Source organism: Chionomys nivalis, chromosome 18 (genome assembly GCF_950005125.1).
Source record: "Chionomys nivalis chromosome 18, mChiNiv1.1, whole genome shotgun sequence".
Lineage (NCBI taxonomy): Eukaryota > Metazoa > Chordata > Mammalia > Rodentia > Cricetidae > Chionomys > Chionomys nivalis.
In genome coordinates this window covers 16,480,735-16,504,222 of record NC_080103.1, presented here as the reverse complement: position 1 = coordinate 16,504,222, position 23,488 = coordinate 16,480,735, and the positions used below count along the sequence as shown (strand labels likewise).

Genomic DNA, 23,488 nt, shown 5'->3' with positions numbered 1-23,488 from the left:
AATAATCCTTATAAGCCTGCCATCTTAGAGTGTTGGGAAGAAGACGCAAGAGGGCAAGATAAAACAGAGCCGTGGTGTTTAGCACGCTGGGGTTGGTGAATGTCTTCAGATGCTGCAGGCGTCAGAACACGTAGCATAGAGTGAAAAGCCAGCTTCTGGGTTGTTGGTCTGCACGTGGTTCTAGTCAGACTATAGTGCATGCCATACCATTGTGTGGCTTATGGGTTTCTGTACCTTTGTTTTCTTGCCTGGAGTGATCTTGAGTATCAGATGAGATGGGCCGGATGTAGGCCCTTCCTGCATCACTTCTGGGTGATCTCTCTGAAACAGTTCCCAGCATGCACCCTTAGTCCTGGGTATGGGTGTTATCTCCAGGCTCAAAAATGGCAGCTTGGAGCTATCATCCGCAGGATGACCAAGATGGCAAGGGCAGGGGCTCCCAGGATCTTATGACCAGACGGTCTTAACTGAAGCCTCATTTCAAGCTGACTCTGCTTCATAGGGAGGCCATCACTGTAATCTGTGTGCAACCTAGCATTAGTGAGGGCCTCAGAAACCGTGACCTTTCTTTCGTTCACGAGCCCTGTGACCACCTTCACACCTCCTACCTTTGGGTGGGTGGGAGGCTCCTCAGCTTTCTTTTTTCCTTTGTAAACTAAGGACAAGCAGGAAAAGTTCTGTATATGCTAACCCTAGGTTTCAGTTTCAGGTTGTAACTTTCTTCTCTTCCACCACTGGCTGGATGGGATAAGGGGAATGACGGAGCCCAGGAGAGGGAAGGGAGCCACTTAACAGTGGACCGCGCGAGGAGTGCAGGCAGCAGACTTCCGTGCTTTGCAGTTACCAACCTGACACAAAGGACTTCTCATTGCAGACTGGTGGTATTCCGTGACAACCCTGTGTTAATTTTTACTCTCCCTTCATAGCATCCAGAGAGCAGCCTTGGTGGTTCTGGAGAATTACTACAAGGACTTCACCATCTACAACCCCAACCTTCTAACGGCATCCAAATTCCGAGCTGCGAAGCACATGGCTGGTCTGAAAGTCTACAATGTAGATGGTATGCTTGAAACTGTGCGTGTGTTGCGAAGGCCACAGTTAGGCGCCTTCGTCACCTAAACTTTGTGTTACATTTGCCTCTTCCTGTGCTCCGCCATTGCCTTGCGGGCCTTCCCCACTTCAGAACAGTTTCTATTTTATTTTACTTGTAGGCAAACATGTTTTCCAGGGGAATGTCAGTTCACGGTCTGCATACATGGCAAGTTCATGCATTTGGGGATTTTGATATTGGAAACTGTAGTTGTGTTTCCTGCCTCCTGCTGGGAGCATCTTCGATTGGAAGCCCTCGGGAAAGGGCTGCTTTTCCAAATTGGAGCAGCTCACCCAAAGACTAGAATGCTCCTCCAAAGGCATGAGGCTGAGACATGTCAGTAGTTCAGGCACCTGAGAGCTCCCCTCGGGCTTCTCAGTCCTGGCTAGGAGCAGGAGTTGAATGGTGGCGAGAAGCTGGAGCCAGACTTGAGGAGTCAGAGCCCAGCTTCATTCAGGGTGTCAAGTGCTTAAGTGTGAGAAACTGGACTCCCTCCTTCCGTGTCATTTCTCGCTGGGCGCCTGGGATAAGAACAGGGCTTGGCCGACTCCAGAAGAGAATCACATCGTCAGCCAGTCAGCTGATTTACATACATAGCAGCTTTGGTGATGGCAATCTCTCTCGCGCTCTCTCTCTCTATAAAGTGTAAGCTTCACCCCATGGAAAAATTTAGTGAGACCAAATCCTCAGTAGCAGGTCACCCAGAAGAAACTGAGGTCCTGCCACATCTCTCCTATAGCACTCACAGTGACATTCACAGATGGGGCATTTTGTGGCCGCTAGTCGCTGGTGTCTGGGGTGGGGACTGTAAAGGCCGCTCCCCGGCTTAGCGTGTTTTCCTGTGTGTGGTCACTGTGCGTGCCCTTTGACTCTCTTTTTTCTCTGTCTGTCCTTGTTCTCCTGTCCTGCTCTTTCTCTCTCACTGTCCGCTGCATGTGACGTCCCAGCTGCCCTTATGGCCAAACTGAAACTTTGTGTCGCAGATGGTAAGTGACGTCATCTTCGGCCGCTCTGGGGGTGTTGTTCTTGGCCAGCGTTCTCAGTGCTGAGCCTCCTGCAGCCTCTTCAGAGTTCCTTTTCCATTTCCCCATCAGGCTGGGGTTAGATTTCTCGGCTGCTGTGACTATGGAGTACGGTGTCCAGGGGAAGTTACTTTTAGCATCCCTGTGCGCTCCATAGGGGGCGGGTGGGAGAGTACCCTGGTACTGTTTTTCTGTTCCATTTCCTGGCCTTTGATGTTAAAGCTATCCCGCCATTCTCCTTTCATCCCAGGGCCCAGCAACAATGCCTCTGGTCAGTCCCGAGCCATGATTGCTGCAGCTGCCCGGCGCAGGGACTCCAGCCACAATGAGCTGTATTATGAGGAGGCTGAACACGAGCGGCGGGTGAAGAAGCGGAGAGCAAGGTTTGTGACCCTCACGCATCTGGCCCCTCTGGTGGAATAGTTTGTTTTCACCTCTAGGATTAATTTTATGTTTGCAAACATGACCTGCGTGCCTGCTGACAGTCCACTGTACTCTCGTGTTTCTCAGATTTTGTGTAGGGGTAATCACCACCAGCCAGATATACCTCTAATGCCCATCACAGGTTCATAGCCTCCTGCACAGTCTGAGGGTCCAGGATGGGGCTTGGAATTTGCAGCTAGCGCAGATTCCCAGGGGCTTTTCTGCCACTGCCCTTGGAGGATGCCTGCCCCACCCACACTGTTTCCCCTGTTAATTGAAGGTGACAGAGGTGACTTCCCTTATGCCTGCTGCCCCATTCTTCCTTTTCCTGAGCTGCTGGGGTGGGAGGGAGGGTGGAGCAAGGGGGCCCAAGCTCTGGTTTCTTTTCTGTTTTTGTAGCTCAGGCTTTGAATTCTCTGTGTATCTGAGGATAACATTGAACTTATTTTTTAAAACCTTTTTTAAAGCATTTATCTATTTGTGTGTGTGTGTGTGTGTGTGTGTGTGTGTACCCGTGTGTCCATGTACTTGTTCATGTATGCCACAGTACACATGTGGAGATCAGGACAACTTTGGGGATTGGTTCTTTCCTTCCACCATGAGTTCAGCAAAGGCCTTTACCCTGAGCCATCTTGTCAGTCTGACTTCTCACCATGTCCCCCCCTCAGTGCTGGCTTTCAGGAATGCTTAACCACATGAGGTGCTGGGGATCTCTCCTAGGTCTTGTGGTACTGGGCAAACACGCCACCAACAGACGCTCCCCAGCTCTGGTTCTTCATCAGCTGCTCCTGTAAACCCATTTCCTCTTCCCAGATGGAGTTTGAGCAGAAGCCTTTCTATCTCACCTTTTATTGGAAAAATTAAAGCACAGGTTAAAGTGCATTTTCTGAGCTCATTATTGGCAGAATAATCTCCACCTTCACCCCTACCCCAACCCCAGCCCCTCCAACCTTATTTCTCCTGTTAGTTTTCTTTCTCCTGGTGTCTTCCCATCCCCTGGAGGACAGCTAGGGATGAGCAGTGTGACAGAATCTTGGAGAAGTTGGTGGTAGGCACAAGAGGCCCTTTGGGTCTTAGGGGACTGTCCCCAAACCCTGCAGTGGGCTCGGCCTTGACGACTGCGCCTCATCTCCTCCCAGATTGGTAGTGGCAGTAGAGGAAGCCTTCATCCACATCCAGCGTCTCCAGGCTGAGGAGCAGCAGAAGTCTCCTGGAGAGGTGATGGACCCCAGGGAGGCAGCTCAGGCCATCTTCCCCTCCATGGCCAGGGCGCTGCAGAAGTACCTGCGTACCACGCGGCAGCAGCACTACCACAGTATGGAGAGCATCCTGCAGCATCTGGCCTTCTGCATCACCAACAGCATGACCCCCAAGGTGCGCTGCCAGGCTTGGTGGGTGGGCAGTCACCTGACGTCCTGTGTCTCCTCTGTTGCCACCACATTGCTTTGCTTTGTTTGTTTATATGCACTTGCGTGTTTCTGTGTGAGCATCTCTCGCATGTGTTTGGATGCCACAGAAAAAAAAAAAAAAGCCAGAAGACAAAGTTAGACCTCCTGTAGCTAGAGTTGCAGGTGACTGAGTCTCCTGATGGTGCTGGGAACCAAACTGGGGTCTTCTGGAAGAGCAGCAAGATCTCTTTAACTGCTGCGCCATCTCTCCAGCCCTTCCACTTCGTCTTTGACACAGGGTCTCTCATTGAACATAGAACTCAGTGATCCTGCTGGACCGGCTGATCAGTGAGCCCTTTGGCCCCTCCTCTCTGCCTCCCCAGTAGTGGGTTACAAGCATAAACTGCCATGGCTGGCCTTTTGTGGCAGTGCTGAGGATCTGAACCCAGGTCCTCATGTTTGCACAGCAGACACTTTGCCCACTGAGCTGCCTCACAGCCCAGTACAGTTGTTTTGTTTAAATGTACGTTTTGAAGGTCTCTCGATTCTATGACAGAGAAAACAATATTTCTTTTTTTATCAGTACAGTGTAGTGACTAGGGTGGACCCTAGAGCTAAACCGACCCATTGTAACCTGGGTCTTCCACCAACTGTCTGGCTGTATTGCCTCATGCAAATAGCTTCTAGTGCTATGCCTCCGTTCCCTAACTTATAAACTGAGGGTGTTCCTAACACTTCATGTTAATTCCTGTCATATGCTTAACACCATACCTGTCGTTTCATAAAGCCTAACTTAGTAACTATCGATTTTTGGTAGGGTGCCACCAATTTGGATGTTGTAGAATTTGTTTTACTGAACAGTTTTTTTTTTTGAAACACAATTAATAAAATCTTAGAGATATTGGGGTTTAACTTGAAGACCAGAGAAGCATCGCAGCCACTCACTGACTCTTACCTTGACCTCAGTCCGAAAATGGTGATCCTGCCTCCAGGAAACCTCAGAATGAAACTGAGAGCTGACTCCTCCTGTCTTATAATCCTCTCTAGCTCTAGGATTAAGGGCGTGCACCACTACTGCCTGGGTTCTATGGCAGGCTAATGTGGCTACTGGGATTAAAGGTGTGTGCCATTGCTGCCTGGTCTGTAAGACTGACCAGTATGGCTGACTTACTTTTCTAATCTTCTGGCAAACTTTATTAAAATACAAATGAAATGCCACTGCACTTTTGGATAAAGGCATTAAAACACTTTTAGGGATGGATATTACAGTGAAATGTGATTTAGTAGAGAACTGTGGCCAAAAGACAAAGGGTGGGTGCAGCGGGTGTGTGGTGAGTTCAGGTCCTCGCCCCAACCACTCAGTTGGTTTGTAGCTGTGCATAAGTTTTGTCTGTACTCCCACCCCCCCCCATATAAAATAGGGATATCTGCTCGACAAGGTCACTGTGTAGGAAATGATGATAAATAAGGCTACATAGCATGTGAATCATACGGAACCATGAATGGCGTTGGCATTGGTACATAGGTAATAATTAATAGGCCTTGTCCTAAGGACATGTTACTCTTACATGTCCCACAGGTGTCAGTGCTACAGACTTGGAAAAGCCGTGCAGAAATCTCCAGAGAGAAACTGTAGCGCTTTCCATTTCTTTCACTCAGTAGTCTCTCACCCAGGAAACCGCTCCAACACAGTCAGGTCCATAGTCAGTTTCCTGTATCTGTGGGCTCCTCACCCGTGGTGTCAGCCGGTCATGAATGGAAACATGCATCCCTGCACTAAGCACATACACACACTCTCTTGTCACTCTCAGCATGTGCACACACACTCCTGTTACACTGAGCATGTGCACAAACGCTCTTGTCACTTTGAGCATGCGCACACACTCTCCTGTCACACTGAGCATGCGCACAAACGCTTGTCACTCTGAGCATGCGCACACACTCTCCTGTCACACTGAGCACGTGCACACACTCTCCTGTCACACTGAGCACGTGCACACACTCTCCTGTCACACTGAGCACATGCACATACGCTCCCGTCACACTGAGCACGTGCACACACGGTCCCGTCACACTGAGCACGTGCACACACGGTCCCGTCACACTGAGCACGTGCACACACGCTCCTGTCACACTGAGCACGTGCACACACGCTCCTGTCACACTGAGCACGTGCACACACGCTTCTGTCACACTGAGCGCATGCACACACACTCCCGTCACACTGAGCATGTGCACACATGCTCCTGTCATATTGAGCAGGTACACACGTTCCTGTGACACTGAGCATGTGCACATACTCTCCTGTCACACTGAGCAGGTACACACACACTCCCGTCACACTGAGCAGGTACACACGCTCCCGTCACACTGAGCATGTGCACACACGCTCCTGTCACACTGAGCAGGTACACACACTCCCGTCACACTGAGCATGTGCACACACGCTCCTGTCACATTGAGCAGGTACACACGCTCCCGTCACACTGAGCATGTGCACTCACGCTCCCGTCACACTGAGCAGGTACACACTCTCCTGTCACACTGAGCACGTGCACACACGCTCCCACCACACTGAGCAGGTACACACTCTCCTGTCACACTGAGCAGGTGCACACGCTCCCATCACACTGAGCATGTGCACACATGCTCCTGTCACACTGAGCAGGTACACACGCCCCTGTCACACTGAGCATGTGCACTCACACTCCCGTCACACTGAGCAGGTACACACGCTCCTGTCACACTGAGCACGTGCACACACGCTCCCACCACACTGAGCAGGTACACACTCTCCTGTCACACTGAGCAGGTGCACACGCTCCCGTCACACTGAGCACGTATGCATGCTTTCCTGATACATTGAGTGTGTACATAACTTCCCCATCACTGTCCCCTGAACAACACAGTGTAGCCACCAGCTAGCTTCATGTTGTAGTAGATCTTGTAAGGTCCCTAGAGATGATGGACTCGAAAGTATACAGATGTCTGCAGGTTACTTGCTGTGCCATTTTATATTAGGGGCTTGAACATCAGATTTTAGTATATGGGGGGCTTTCTTGAAATCAGCTTTTCAATTACTATCTGTATGCACAACCATACATTGAAGGTGGATTGCTCCCATCCAGAATATTCTATGTGACTCCAAACTGGAAATCATTTACAAATGTGTCTAACATGCTATGTGGTATATCATCTATTGGAATGTGGGGAAAAAGATGTTTGAGTATTTAGTTACAAAACTCCAAATCCAACAGAGCATGAACACAGGGTATAAATAGAAAACTGCGTGTCTCTGTGCAGAGGAGTGGTCTCTGGCAAGGACGAGAGACAGCTGTCCTCCTTTCTTCAGGGTTGCTAAAAGTCTGATGTCTTCCCATTTCTTTTGAAAACTTATGCCTTCTTGAATATATATCATAGAGTAAGAAAAATCGCGTGTAGAAGGTTGTAATCACAGTCCTTGGGAGGCTGAGGCAAAAAGATCATGAGTTCATAGCTACCCTGGGCTATGTAAGTTCTAGTCCAACCTGGGCTACCTAGAAGGACCCTTCATGGAAACAAAAAACAAACAAACAGACAAACAACAAAAGCCACTAGAGCTGGTGAGATGGTTCTGTGGATAAAGGCGCTTGTCACCAAGCCTGAGTTCAAGCCCCAGCACCTACATGCTGGAAGGAGAGACAGGACTCCTGAAGGTTATTTTCAGGTCACACACATGCCAAGGCATGCATGAGCATGAGGGTGCACGTGCACACACACACACACACATGCATGCACACACACACACTAAATAAAGTAATCAGTAACCCAAAAACTAAAATTAAAAAAAAATTTTTTTTGAGGAAAAAAAGCCCTGTCTCCTCCACTCCCACACTTCTCACTGATGAGAGCTGGCATGTGTTCTAGTGTTTAGGGTGGAAATGCTTTGATCCGTGTTCGTACTTTGGAAACCCGCTTTCTCCACTCAAGGCTTCTTGGACCTTCTTTTCCATACCCTCTAGCCTGGCTCGCACAGCTCCGACTTGCTCCCTGTGAAGAGCTGGGTCTGATTCCGCCAGGTCCGCAGATTTGCCTAGCCGCTTGTCTGTTGATGCACATTTGAATTGAGTTGAGTCAAAGCCCGGGGGTTGGCTGTTTCTGTGACTCCGATTTCACTGGAACACAGCCACACCTCCTTGTGTACCTATCACCATGGCTACGGCTGCTGGCAGTGCGCAGTGGGGTAGAGGAGTTACGAAAGAGGATTGCTTGAAAACTGAAAACGTCTTGACCTCGGCCTAGGACCAGATGGATACATGCCAGTATTTTTCAATTTATATTACTGGCTCATTCTTTCTCTCAACTAAACTGACTTGTGTATTTAATGCTGTGCCAGACGGACCAGAAAGTCACACTTTAAAAAGAAGAGGACAGTGTTGATGTAGGTCTTGCCCTCTATGAGCATGAAGCCGCCTAGGGAGGAGACAGCAAGTTGTTCATAGTTCAGAAAGTAAGCTATGGCACGGGATCATCCCAGTCATTTCAAGAGCTTTACGGAAGAGCGTGTCGATCATCTGAAAGGGTCAAGGAAATAGTTTAAGGAGGAACGGCACATGGGAGGATTTAGTAGAAGCGGAGAACTTCGGTTAGCTTGGTGTCCCTGGAGCAAGAGCTTAGAAGAGGGGAGGGGACGTTGGTCGTCTGCCTGTCCCTAGAACTGGCCTCGCGGGTTCAGTCCTAACCGCCAGTCACCGTGTGCCAGCTGAGCTCCAGCGGGAACCGAACCTTCCCACCTCGTGGTAGCCCAGGGAGTGAGATAGTGTCACCTCCACCCAGACAGAGGGTGAATGACTGAGCAAAGGCACAGCCAGCAGGTGATAAGAGCATGCAGTTTTGTTTATGTGGTTGTTCTTGTCTGTCTGTCTTGGAGTCACTGACTTTCCCTCTGTACCAGGTACTTGACCTGCCCTCGAGGATCTTTTGCTTTAGCGGGGGAGGTGGAAGAGCGTGTACAGTGGTGCCTGTGTCTACAGGTGCCTTGTCACCTTAGAAATGCCTTCTGACCAATGCTAGTAGCTACTCTACTTCTCTCGCCTCATCCTTCAGTTGCAAATTCCAGAACAAACCAACAAAACACAAAACAAAAGCAAATAAGCAAGCAAAACCAATGGGGAAGCCCAAGAAGTTTTCCTTCCCCAGAGAAAGTCTCATGGGGCTTTAGCCTAAGGAGTCAAACTCTGGTCTAGGGTCTCTGTGTAAGGAGTAACATTTCCGAGGAATAAACTAGATGACCCCTGGCTGCATGGTACAGCCGCCCTTGTGAGTTCCTAATACTCTTCTCTGGCTTTCAGGCTTTCCTTGAACGATACCTCAGCGCGGGTCCCACCTTGCAGTATGACAAGGATCGCTGGCTCTCGACACAGTGGAGACTTATTAGTGACGAAGCCGTGACGAACGGGTTACGGGATGGAATTGTTTTCGTCCTTAAATGTTTGGACTTCAGCCTCGTAGTCAATGTGAAGAAAATTCCGTTCATCGTACTCTCTGAAGAGTTCATAGACCCCAAATCTCACAAGTTTGTTCTTCGCTTACAGTCCGAGACGTCGGTTTGAAAGGTCTATATTTGTGGCTTTATGAAAAACAAAAGAAGAATATATAGAGATATATATGTCCTGGGGGGTCCTTTTATAAAGATTTTTTTTTTTAATTCTTCAATGCTGACTGAAACTGGCAGATGATAGACCAGTACCCTTCGACCATCTGCACTTTATTTGGAAGGAAGCAGATGTCTACCCCGACAAGCGACTGGTGGCATCTGACTTTAATAGATGGGACTTCTGGAGAAGCTGTTCCCTGGAGTTCCTGTGACAGCTGTAAACCAAAGTGGGGCTGCTGTGTCCTTGGGAGCCTCGCCTTACTGGTCCCTGCCTGTCGCCCCCACTACCATGTTCCCCTGTACTTCTGGTCGACCCTTCGTAGGTTCTAGGGAACTCCCTTTGTCCTGCTTCAGGAAACTACACATGCACACGTGTGTTTGCACCTGTAATTATCCATATCACTACACCCTCCTGGGCAGTCCAGGAAGTTACCCACCCACCAGCATCTGTTCTTTGTTGCCTTAAGTTCCGCAGAGAAAGAGCCCAACAGAAACTGTGTGCTGCCGGGTTGCAGCTGTTCAGTGATTTGCTTTCTCTTTTCCCGATGGAGAGAACTACCTGCCCTGTATCTGGCCCTGCTCCTCTAATTGGCCTGAGGCAGGTAGCCTTTCCCTAGCCCTGGGATTGACCACCTAAACCCCACTGTAGCCCTTGTTGAGCACCCCAGACCACAGCCCCACCTGGTGGGCGGCCCTGGCGAGGCTAGCTCTGTCCCCCCCCTACACCCCCCACAGAGCTTTCCCAGGGTGTCCACAAGTTCTTTGCACAGCCTCAGCCTCTCCTGCAGAGTCCTTTTCAGAAGTAAGGTGTGACCCCGGGGAGCCATTTGGCTGCAGAGCCCCCCTTAGGCTGCAACAGGGGCCCCTGCTTCCTTAGCCCTGCTTCTCACAAACCAGGAGAGACCAACACTGTGACTCCCAGTTGGCAGGTGCCCCTTGGAGCCATTTAATTTCCCAGGGAGACGGGTACTCACAAAGTTTATGTGCCAAGTTGCCCTATCACAGGAGACCAAACAATGCCCACACGCTGGCAACTGTTGCTGTCTCGTCGCTGTGGTTTGTGACCACCATCACTGTGCAATGTACTGCAAGGAAAAGGGGTACTCTGCCGCTAATTACTGGTCAGGAAGAGAAAGGGAAAGGGGGTGCTTGGAAAAGGGAGAGTGTGTGTGGGGGGGCGGTCAGCATTGCAGTCCAGGAGGCCTCTTTTGTCAGCTAGTTTTGTAACAGGTTTCAGAGGACCATTTGTAGACATAAGTAGACATAGAACCCTGTGCCAGGGTGTGCCAACAGAGCCATGTCCTGAAACCTTAAAGCGGGGTGTCTTGGTCTCTGTTTACCTTCCTGTATCTGAAGCAATGATCCCCCAAGTATTCACTCTTTCCTTTCCTGGCTTCAGGGATCTGGTTTCAGGAAAGGAGAACGCTGTCACCGTGCCCCCTTGTCCCTGCATGTGTCCCTTCCTGTTTATGCACTTGGTAAATCACACTATTTTATCTGTCATTTTTTAAAAAAATCAAAATTGGCTTGGGATATTTGTAATATTTATACTTGGGAAAGCGAACATTCTTCACTCGACAACTTTTAGCTCAGGAAGGTGTGTTGGGGAAGGAAGGGGAATCGCATGGGCAAGGCACAGAGCCAGGAGACCCTGTGTTAGTAGCATGACTCTGTTTAGGACACACAGAGTGGAACCACGGTGCTTTGGTCTTAGTTTTTCCCGTTAGGTCCCTTCTGACTGGAAGTTCCTTGTGATGTCTTTCTCAGGAATATTTTAGGAGGTAAGGTAAGGGGTGGGCAGTCTGGGAGAGACTGGCTGTGTGTGGAGGGTAATGTCACAGGCTAGCTGCTTGGCCACGAATACCATGTGGCTCTAAGTGCCATAAATGTACAGAATGTGGGGTTAGATGTAACACTGCGCATCAGCGCTTAAAATACTGTGCTCCCTACGCTGTCTTAGATCCTGGCTCTCGAAGGGGTTAAGTTGGAGCCCTGTACTGGTATGTGCATTTGCAGCAGGGTAAGAAAGGTTTAAATTAAGGAATTAATTTATTTTCTCTCCTGCCCCCCTCTCCCTCTATGACTCTTTACATAGTAGAATTTCAGACTTCCTGAAATTATTGTTTTGGTTGTAAATTGAATATCGATTTTCTTTTTTTTTTTTTGCAAAACACAAAGTTTGCATCGATTTCTTCCCAAAGGAGAAACAAAAATCAAAGGCAAATTAGGCCCTTGTAGCTCTCGCATCTCAACAGCTTGAGTTACTAGCGAAGTGGGACCATGTGAATGATAGTTTGGAAAAAAACAGTGGAAAGATGCAGAAAGCTACATCATACGATTAAAGACAATAAATTTTTATTTCATTTCTTGGAGCCCCACAGCCTATTCTTTTTAAAGGACGTAAATTGTGCCCTAAAGCTAGTAGGATGCATGATCCTGTTAGAGTACACAGGATTCCATTAACCCAAATGTTTATAGATTTTTCCCCTATAACTTCCAACCTAAGTTATTAAAATTCTAACATTAAGTGTGAAAGAATTCAATGCCAAGAGTAGGTTCCCTATGGCTGTCCCCCCCCCCCCGGTGATTTTCAGTTGTCTACAAAAGTAGACAACTTTTGTTCAAAAGTGTGTGCTATAAAAAAAGGGGGGAACAGTCTTTAATAGTTTATGAATTGACTATTCAAAAAGTCTGCACCATGGAAATTTGAATAGGATTTAAAGTAATAAGGCTCATTCATCCTTAGGTTAGCCACAGAGTCAAGATCTTTTGGCTAAAGTTCACAAAGTAAGCCCCAGAGGAAATGCTTAGCCATCACGCCCCTGATCTCCTGACAGTAGCTGCTTCCCTTTCTTCCTCTGATCTCCCTTTTGAGATCTGCAAGAAGACAGGTTCTTTACTGCAGAGAGGGTGAAGTCAGTGGCCTGCTCATGTGTGTTTGTCTCACCGCAATTCATTGTTAGGAGCATGGGGGGCCTGGCCATTCTGGTGAGTCTTACAAAGTCTTACGGTGCTCACTCTTGCCACTCCTTGAGTGGTGGTAGTCAGTCTCCTTTCTATACCGTCTTCTTGGGCGCATGTCTTAAATGTAACAGCCTGTCTTAGGGTTGCTATTGCAGTGCTGAAACACTATGACCAAAAGCACTTGGGGAGGAAAGGGTTTATTGTGCTAATGATTCCACATCACTGTTCATCATCAAAGGAAATCAGGACTGGAACTCAAGCATGGCAGGAACCTGGAGGCAGGAGCTGATGCAGAGGCCGTGGAGGGGTGCTGCTTACTGGCTTGTTCCTCATGGCTTGCTCAGCCTGCTTTCTTATGGAGCCCAGGCCCACCAACCCAGGGGTGGCACCACCCACAATGGGCTGGGACCTCCTCCATGGATCACCTTCTAAGAAAATGCCTTCAGACAGATCTTGTGGAGGTGTGTCTCAATTGAGGCTCCTTCCTCTCTGATAACTAGTTTGTGTCCAGTTGACATAAAACTAGCCAGTGCAGAGCTCTGTAAGCATCTATCAATGTATTGAACTCCAGACATTGCCTTCCCACTCCTCATTGCCAACCACTGACCCAGGGAAACAACGAGGCGGTGTCCAGTTGACATAAAACTAGCCAGTGCAGAGCTCTGTAAGCATCTATCAATGTATTGAACTCCAGACATTGCCTTCCCACTCCTCATTGCCAACCACTGACCCAGGGAAACAACGAGGCGAAGTCCCTGGTTTACACTTGTCAACCCTGGCCCTGCTGTGTTAGACTCCCTACGTGTGGGTGCAAACCAAGAAAGGGGAGGGTTGGTTTCCGCCTGTATTTCTCTGAGCATGTGTTGCCAGGTAGACATGTTTGCCTATTGGCAATCGTGACATTCATGTGGCCAAATCAGTGTATGTCTCATGTGTACATGTGTGTATGGCAGCCTGTGGGGTCTACATCTCTTCAGAGAGTTCCTCCGAGCCCCCAGCTTTTGGAGGGTCACTCTAAGGTGGCTCCTTGTCTGTGTTCTCCTTTATCCCTTATACTGTCCCCTCACTGAGGAGATGTCTGTGGGAGCCCATTGTCAGCCTGCAAGCCTGCCCGTTAAATCTGTTCTTGTATTAGAACCTCTGTAACCTGCACACAGCAAGCAAGAAAGAAAGGGCAAGCACTATGGGGATTACTGCAAGGTTTACTTCCCTGGAAGCCTCTGTGCGTTTACTATGTAACTTTTAAAAGAAACAACCGATGATTAGTTATGGAAATTGACAGGAATGTCTGGATGATAATTTAAAGAGTCCTGTAGTGGAGACCTCAATGGTTATAAAATGGCCTAAAGTATTTCTAGGTAGTGTTTGCTCTTTATGGATCTTGTTACATCACAAAAGATAAATCACTACTGTGAATTTACTACTATGTAACCTTGTCATATCCCATTATAAATAAAACATGCCTTGTTTCTAAACCCGGAGTGCAGTTCTTGATTGGTACTCACCAGAGTCGTGAGCTGACCCCAGTTCGACCCCTCTGAAAGCACCTACTGAGTTTTAATCAGATGCTCAGAAAAATCTGATCTGGGACACAGGTTTCTGTTTTTTGTTTTTTTCAGTTAGTGTGTGTAGAGCGATGGGTTTCCTTCTGACATCTTTCATATGAAAATGAGTGGAGTATGCATACTGAAAACATTGTATTTTGTCACAAGGGGAAGAGTGCTGGCACCGTCCAGGGGTGCTGAGCCAGGATCTGCAGGTTGTGTACCCCTGTCCTCCCCGCAGGGTCTTAATTAGGGATCCTTTCATTTGCAGGTGACAAAGAGATGAGAGAAGAGACTTGCAGGGGACTCTTGCCTGGTAAATGGGATTTCAGACACATCCTTAGAGCCAGGTCCCTCTGCCCACCCTACCCTGGAGCAGGAGCTCAGTGGTTTGGCATTTCTGGGTGTGGAGGAGGGACCTGGAGACAACCACCGTGAGTGGGAACCTGAGGCGGAGGATTCCTCGGGAGAACGATCATTTCTTTCACTTTGTGTTTACCGTTTGGTCCTGTGGGAAACTTCTCCATGAGGCTGACCCACTGGGATACATAATGGGAGGAACTGAAGAAGCCCCTCCTCCCGGGAGAGCCCTAACCTGCTGGAGTTGAGCTGCTGTGGCATTGCTCCCTGCAGCCAGGGCCATTTCCCTCCAACATCTACTCCCCGCTGGACCAGAGCAAGAGGCTAACCTGGGCCTTGTGCACAGGGACCAGAGCTGGCTTTTCTAGGTGGGAGGGTCAAGTTAGCCCAGCGGGGGTATGGGGATGTGGTGCTCATGTGGTCACTGCGCTGGGAGTTAAGATGAATTCCCAAGGGTAAACAAGGTGAGAAAAACTACCGAATGAAATGAGAGCCTAGGACACCGAGACCCCCATTCTGTCCCTTTCTGCCTAGATCGCCCAATTTGCTTTACCATGAAGTGCACCTCTTTGATGAACGTTTGTGGAGTGGAGTTTCTCAATACCATAGAGATTCCTGGAGCCTGAGGCAATGCAGGCAAGGTGGCTTTCTCAGAAAGGCCAATGACTTGTTCTCACCGAGACGAAATAAAGACACTTTTGTCTTAATTCCTGGGGACAAATGTAACAACCTCCCAGGCTTTTATCTTGAGTCTCTGATTCTTTTGGCCCTGAAATGACATATGGATCACAGCATTTGAGCATGTAATTTGTCTGGTTTTGCTTGTGTTTCTCTGAGCATTCAGGCATAGCCAAGTACATTCACTGTGAATTTACTTACCGTGCGGGAGAGTGATTCTCAGCCTTCCTAATGCTGTGACCCTTTAATACAGTTCCTCATGTTGGGGTGAGTCCCAACTATACAATTATTTTTGTTATGACTTCATAGTTGTAATTTTGCTTCTGTTATGAATTATAATGTAAATATCTGTGTTTTCCAATGGCCTTAGGTGACCCCTGTAAGATGGTCATTAGATAAGCCTCCACAGGTCACAATCCACGGGGCAAGAACCACTGATGTCGGAGTTCTCTTTTTTTAATTATTATTTTATTACTTAAAAAAATACCAATCCATATTCCCACTCCCCTCCTCCCACTCCCTCCACAGATCCTCCCACTCTACCCCTCTCCAATCCTAAGAGAGGGCAATGCACCCCACCCTGTGGAAAGTCCAGTGCCCTCCCTACTACATCTAGGTTGAGCAAAGTACACATCCAAAGATAATAGGATCCCAAGAAGCCAGTACATGCAGTAGAGACAAATCCCAGTGCCACTATCAGTGGCCCTCAGTCTGCCCCAACTGTCAACCACATTCAGAGGAACTTGGTTGTTCCCATGCTTGTTCACTCCCAGTCCAGTTGGAGTTGGTGAGCTCCCATTAGCTCAGGCAAACTGTCTCAGTGGATGAACCCCTCATGGTCTTGAATTCCTTGTTCATACTCTCACTCCTTCCACTCTTCAGCTGGATCTTGGGAGCTCAGTCCAGTGCTCCGATGCGGGTCTGCCTCTGTTTCCATCTGTTGTTGGATGAAGGTTCTATGGTGATATTTAAGATATTCATCAGTCTCACTACAGGGTAAGGACAGTTCAGACACCCTCTCTATTGCTTAGGGTCTTAGCTGGGGTCTTCCTTGTGGATTCCTGGGCATTTTTCTAGAGCCAGGTTTCTTTTCAAACCCCCAGTCTATGAAAACATCAAATGACAGACCTCTGTCCAGGGGATTAGTTATGGCATTGAGACACCTGACCAATGCTGACAAGTTCAGTTCAACTTGCATTATAAATAATGTAGCCGGAAGCATGAGTTTTTTTGTCATAGAAGCCAGGAAGGGAGATGTGAACATCACTGTCAGGTGCTATTGCCCCTCAGTTCTAGTCTTAAAAGAATAGTCATTTTGTATAAATGTGGGCATAAGAAAATCCAGTGCTAATAATCTTATTTTTATGATGGTTACTCCAAGCTTTAAATTGTCAGCTCCTCTGGAACCCCCAAATTATGACCTGCTGAACCAAAGTTCATTTCTAAGCAGCCACTGATGAGAACAACTGTTTCTCAGAGCGCAGGAAACCAGTAAGGATGCAGCAGTGACAGACACTGTTCCATCAGGGGAAATGAACTGAACTCTGGTGAGGACCAGAGTCCTTATCTGTCTGGGCCAGGCCTTAGAAGATGATATCTGACAGTTGCTTTTGTTAGCAGTGATTTTCATCTCTGAATTTTGAACCCAGCATCTATCCTTATCTCGTAAACAATACAAACCATGTGGCATGGACCATATCCTTTTTGAATAGTTAGTATTGTCCTTTGTAACCAAGAAGGGCAGTTTCTGCCTAGTCTGTATCTAGGGTTGCCAGATACCGTGTGTATATGACCATGGTGGTTTGAAAGGAAATGATCCTCAAAGGGAGTGGCACTGTTAGGAGGTGTGGCCTTGTTGGAGTGGGTGTGGCCTTGTTGGAGTAGGTGTGGTCTTGTTGGAAGAAGTGTGTCTCTGTGGAGGCAGGCTTTGAGGTCTCACATATGCTCAAGATACCACCCAGAGTCTCAGTCTACTTCCTGTTACCTGTAAGATGTAGGGTACCCAGCTGCTTCTCCAGCATCATGTCTGCCTGCATGCCTCCATGATGCATCATGACCATAATGGACCAGAGACCTCTGAACCTGTAAGCCACCCCAGTTAAATGTTTTTCCTTTATGAAAATTGCCATGGTCATGGTACCTCTTCACAGCAGTAGAAACCCTAAGACAGTGATGATGCCTCAATGCACACCGCCACATTGATTGGGTCCCGTGCTCTAACAGGACATTTCTGAATATGTAACTGAATGAACTGCATGACTCATAGCCATGTACACAAGTCCTGTTGTTTCTCTAAGGTTTGTTTTGTGAAATGCCCTCTTGTGTTGATGCTGGTGACAGGGTTGGTGTCTACTACTGACTGGAAGCTCAGAGCAGTGAGCTGTCACAATCAAAGGGACACTGCTGTTTGTTACATATGTCCAGTGTTATGAACACATTTTTCCTATATAATTTGTCATTAAAAATTTATCTCTTGCAGGAAGGTGACTCTAGTCCCTCGTAGGCCATTTGGTCTTTCTGTTGTTTGTACATGCCACTGGCTAACATACCCAGGAGAGAAATCAGAAGCCATGATTGACAGTTTTCTCCCTCACATAGCAAATCCATCAAGACTTGTCCTTGCCCTACAACTTTCTCAATTTAATTACCTCTCTCCATGTCCATGCATAGCACCCTAGTTCAGGGCTTGGCTTCTGCAATGACATTAGCTACCCTAGTTTCTCTCCAGTCTTTCTTTTTAAAAATTTTGAAATAATAGCATTATTGTTATTATTAGTATGTTTACACATGATGTGTATGTGACCAGTGCCACACATGGTACCTAGTAGCTAATGTTATTTGGGTTTTTTTCGGGTCCCCCATCAGTGCCCTTATCCCTTCCTAATTCACTATAAAACATTTTACACATCAGGTATGCTAAAAACTTGGAAGATAAATTGAGACCCCAAGTTGCGTATTGTCTCCCTTTCTGATGTGACTAGTTCAAGTTTAAGCTCTGCGATCTTTTTTTTTTTTTTTTTTTTTTTTTTTTTTTTTTTTTTTTTTTGGTTTTTCGAGACAGGGTTTCTCTGTAACTTTGGAGCCTGTCCTGGAACTAGCTCTTGTAGACCAGGCTGGCCTCGAACTCCCAGAGATCCGCCTGCCTCTGCCTCCCGAGTGCTGGGATTAAAGGCGTGCGCCACCACCGCCCGGCTCCTCTGCGATCTTTTCAGGGAACATTTTTTTTTTATCTTGATTTGATTTTCTGCAGCCTCGCGTTTGTATGAAAATCAAGTGGAGTATGAGAGAGGAGGAAGGGCAGTGAAGGGCGATGATCACTGTGTCAACCATGAACAGTCACTGGCCAATTTATGGGGAGGAAAAGTCTAAATGAATACAGAATGAAAGATGAAATCCTGAGGCTGCTCCAAAACCTGGAGAGGAAGCCAACTTTTCGAGTAAATCGAGTAAAAAACCATATTTGAGACAGGAAAGTGGGGGGAGGGGGGAACCGTCACACCGTGGATAGGGGTGAGAGGCACTCAGACAATTGTGTTTGGTAATTGGTTTTAAATTATTGACTTACTTGAGATGAGGGAACTAGATTATTTGATGAAAAATGTTGATGCTTGCTGCTCTGCATCAGCTACCCTTCGCTTGCCTGGAATGTTGATAGCGCACAAATTCCTACCAGTTGCATGGACGGGGATCAGAGAAAGCAATAGATTCGAAGATACTTATCGTATAGATTAATGATAAGCTATTTCCTTGGGCCACCAGCCCAGATGTTCACAGTTCAGAAGTTCACAAGCAAACCCTGCTGGGGGAACAAATTAAAGCCACATGCAGACAGGGGCCAATGGCTGTAGCTGCAGAGCGTGGAGGAATCTTGAGAAGGCAATGTAATGAGCATCAGGGCAACAGTAGGTAAAGAGCAAGAGCATGAGGCTGGACCGGCTGGCGGTAGACGGCACAGACAGGATGCCATTCCCCGTTAGTGCCAGGATGGTGTGCGAACATCCTCTCGTTACCCAGGCTCATGTTGCCATGGATTATCCAAAATGATAGTTGACTTTTGGCTCTGCTGCCTGGGTCCATGTCCAAATGTGTTTCTGTGGTCTCAGATTTCATATTGCAGGAAATATGAAGATGCATTTTTCGGAACTGAAGCTGGGCACGTCAAACATTTTCCCTCTATCGTTTCTCCGTTCAGCTACCTGCTCATTCTTACCTTCCCTAATCTACGTGCAATGAGGGTTAGGGGTCTATTGATCTATAGACTATTTAAAACGTCTGACTTTTTAATGAGTGAGTGAGTGAGAGCACAAAGTACACTCAACACCAAAGCACCGACGGCAAACTAATCACACGTGATTATTTAGGAGTGTTAGGGGCTGATCGGGGTCCTAGAGTTATCCCTCAGACTTGAAGTTATCGCTAAAGATTTCAGATTGTAAAAATATCACATTGATTCTAAAGATTCCTCTTAATCCGTCTTGCAAATATTTCGGTCTGCGAGGTAGCTGTGGCCATTTCATCCCCAGACAGCACGGCACTTCCATGCTCGTTCCCAGGATGCGACTGTGTCCCTTGCACGAGGGAAAAGATCTTCGTGCACCACAAACGTCCTCACGGATCCAAGGGTATCGTATGGTCCTGTTTCTGTAGTAGGTGGCTCTCCTAAGCCAATCCAGGCAACTGATACCATGCTGCCAAAAGCCCTTTGGTTAAGATTCCCTTTCAATCATCACTAGGTTTATTTTGTGTATTCTTAATATGTTAAAGTCGATGTGTATCATGCTTGTAAAGTGGTCTTGAAATTTATAACTTGTCTACCCAAACTTGGGCAGAGGAGAAATGAGTAAACAAGTCTCTCTCCTAAGGTTGCTATCAGACCTATAGGTGAGGAACCCATGCAATGAAAGTGAGAGGTCATTTAGTCTGCTCACGACATGACAGTGACTCCTCACCGGGTGACAAATATGGAGACTGGAGAGGCCACAATCTCTCCTAGAAAAGACGAGCACTTTTCAAGTCTAAGATGGCATTTCATTGACTTACACCGAAAAGGATTCTTTGTTCCAGATTCTACATTGAATCTTCCTCTTTTTTCTTTTAGCAGAATAGCAGATCTTGTGTTTTTAATTAGCCCACATTTCTAGTGTCATCTGAGTTGGTTATGAACTCGGGATGGGAAGTTGAACAGATTCATCCAAGCAATAAAATCAGTTGCGGGAAATTCGTGTGAGTCTGTCTTTTCAGACACGCTCTGGGGGAAAAGGAATGCAGTGTTTTGATCTGTAATGTCAATCCTTTTAAGTCGCAACTACAGTTGTATCTATGTCCCTTCAAAGTGTTTGTGCAATCCTTGAGCCCTCTGTGTCCTTCTGTATTAAGGACAATAACCAGACGCATCTCCTAATCTGCTCTAAGGATTAGCTGCAGTCACATATGTAAAGCACTCAACGTCATGCTCTGGTCATGAAACAAAACACTCCATATGTATCCGCTCAGAGGGTTCCAGCTGCTCACTGAACTGTCCAGGCAGAAGCAGCTGGCTCCCAGGGATGCTAAAACAGGAATACCAGAGCACAGTTTCAGATGTGCATGTTTCTAGGTCTTTGAGAACAGCACTAAACTGAGAAATAGATTGTGTTCCCATCAAACCCCCACTCCTTGGCTACTTCAGAGCTCAGCGTCAGAGACTTCTTGGGACAATCACCTCCCCAAGAGTTTGCTTGAAGTGTGACTGGGCCTGGGTGGGTGGAACACACAGCACAGCCTGCTTAGTTTTGTGAGGGGAGAAAATTATACTGAGGCCCTGCATTCTAGACTGAACTGGGCACCCCCAAGATCATAAGGAAGTGTTGACTTCTGATATAACTGCATTTGACGACAACACCCTTTCAGGTGACAATCAAAGTCAAATAAAATCATATTGGTGAGACCTTAGTTTGATAGGACAGGTGTCCTAGAAGAGAATCAGAACTCCTGTCTATTATCTATCTATCTACCTATCTGTCTATCATCTATCTATCTATCTACCTATCTGTCTATCATCTATCTATCTATTATCTATCTATCATCTATCTATCATCTATCAATCATCTATCATCTATCTATCTATTATCTATCTATCATCTATCATCTATCTATCTATCTATCTATCTATCTATCTATCTATCTATCATCTATCTATCTGTCTATCATCTATCTATCTATCTATCTATCTATCTATCTATCTATCTATCTCTATCTATCATCTATCTATCCATCTCTATCTTCCAAGTGCAAACAAGATGAGAAGCCAGGAAAAGAGGCCTCAGCAGGAACCAACACAGCTCGCAACTTGACATCGGACTAAACTCTGGGAAAGCAGACTTTTTTTTGTTGCTTAAACCTCCCAGACTGGGGCTTTCTGTTATAAGACAGATGTGAATATCATCAAAGATTGAAAGTTCCATTCTCAATTCACAGGTGGGGCTTTGAGAGGTGACTGGATCACGAGGGTACCAACCCGTCTTAGTCCATTGATGAGTTCATAGGTGCGTGGACTATTAGGAGGCGGGAAAGTATGTCACCAGAGGGAGGGGCAATAGAGGATAGTTTGGAATCCTGGTTCCTCCCTCTTTCTCTAGGGTTCCTGATGCAGAGAGGCCAGAAGTTTCCTCTGCTATAAATGCTGCCACCATGAAATTCTTCCTTAACTCCAGCCCCAGGCAATGGAGACAGCAGAACTAAAACTAAAGATTAACACTGATACCGTGAGCTGAAGTGAAATTCCTTCTTTTAGGTTGTTTCTCTTGAGTATTTTGCTATGGCAACAAAAGCTACCTATTACAGTGTGGGACACGTGATATGCTACCCAACACACCCGGGTAGGCAATGACCGCTGCTCTGACTGGCCAGTTATGCACATATTAACTAAATAAATAGGATGCGCTTAGTGACAGGCAAAGCACCAAGTGCTTGGGATACAGAGATAAGGACATGGCTTGTTTCTTAAAGCCTGTATCTAGTGGAAGCACAGCTGTGCAACATGTTGTCATTTGAATGAGAAGTGCTGTGACCACAGGTGTGCCCCATGGCATGGGAGCACGTTCAGTCAGCTACACAATTACAGAGCTAGTAAAAGCACTCATGGAAGCTGGGACTTCATGAAAAGGACCAGTGTGTGTGTGGGGGGGGGGGACGAGAGTGGGTTCAGGCTTTGTTGTGTTGAGTTGAAGTCCTCAGCTTGCGTGCCAGTGGATCAGAGACCAAGGTCAGAGCCCAAAGATCAAGGTTAGAGACCCTTCGTGGAGGTCATGAACACACAGGTGGTAGGTGATGATGGCATACATGATAGTACCTGGAGATGTGAACGGAGAGACCCCGTGAAGTGCTGGTCATGGAAGGGCAGACAGAGGAGCAGAGGGCTAGAACTGGAACCCAGCAAAAACAAACAAACTCTGAAAGGCCAGGGTAGGATTATCAAGACAGCCTCGATCTTTTCAAAACACAAGTTTAATGTCCGTCGGTTTATTACTATTCCATAAAAGGACTGCCCCAGTTTCAGAAACAAAGCCACACAGAGTGTTCTCCACATTAACAGATTTTGAAAATAAATTAGAACACTTACTTAGCAACGAAAACTACCAAGCATAATGTTACTTTCAGACAATTCAAAAGGCACTTGGGGATTTTTTTTTTCCTCTTTGCCTCAGGGCATCGTGAACTCTAATTATCGCTGCCCTGGTCAACTGCTGAGTGCTGATGAATGGGGAGCTAATTGACCGTTGGATAAAGCAATTCTAACTCAGAATGGGACAGCTCACTAGCAGGGACAGAGAAGGGGCATTCAGTTCCCAGATCACAGGAGGCAACCAGCAAACTCTTTCAGAGACCCAAACTGTCTCCGTCAGAAAAATGAAAAACCTTCAACCTTCAGCCTCTCCCTACGCTCCCTGCTGGTGAATATAAGAGGCTTGCCAACTGTTGGGATGCTCAGAGAACTAACTGACCCACACACCAGCATCCTAATATTCTAGAAATAATGGTGATGCCCACACATTTCAAGGATTCTAATTGCCATCTAAAGGCTTGGATTCCCCGAGAGATTCTGGGTTTGGGGACTGATTTGAATAATCATGTGTCCTTCCCAGGCTCTGGTTAGAAATCCTCTCTCTGCTTGTGAACTAATAGCAAGCTGTCAGTTCTGTCAGTGCCAGAATCAAAGACAGTAAGTAAACTTGAGTAGAGGTGTCAGGAGATATGATCCCCAGACTCCCAAACTTCCATGACCACCCGCCCCCCCCCCCCCCCCCCCGGACGCTCTAGCAAAGAACAAGAGCTGTTTGTTCCCCGATGCTTAAAGAAGTCAGCATGGGAATTCCTCCCCCCCCCCCCGCCCCTGCTGAGTGGGA

General features: G+C 47.2%; 1 protein-coding gene across 2 annotated transcripts in view; it reads left to right on the top strand.

Moving 5' to 3' along the window:
- Positions 1–13,979, top strand: part of Vangl1 (VANGL planar cell polarity protein 1) — a 52,019-nt gene extending 38,040 nt beyond the window's left edge. Inside the window, exons 5-9 of one of the 2 annotated variants that reach the window (XM_057793784.1) lie at positions 927–1,060; positions 2,038–2,076; positions 2,363–2,495; positions 3,675–3,909; positions 9,254–13,979. In XM_057793784.1, the coding sequence (XP_057649767.1) occupies positions 927–1,060; positions 2,038–2,076; positions 2,363–2,495; positions 3,675–3,909; positions 9,254–9,514 (802 nt within the window). In that variant the 3' untranslated portion in view covers positions 9,515–13,979. The remainder of the gene's footprint in view (positions 1–926; positions 1,061–2,037; positions 2,077–2,362; positions 2,496–3,674; positions 3,910–9,253) is intronic. The other variant, XM_057793785.1, reaches the window with a different exon arrangement.
- The last annotated feature ends 9,509 nt before the right edge of the window (positions 13,980–23,488 follow it).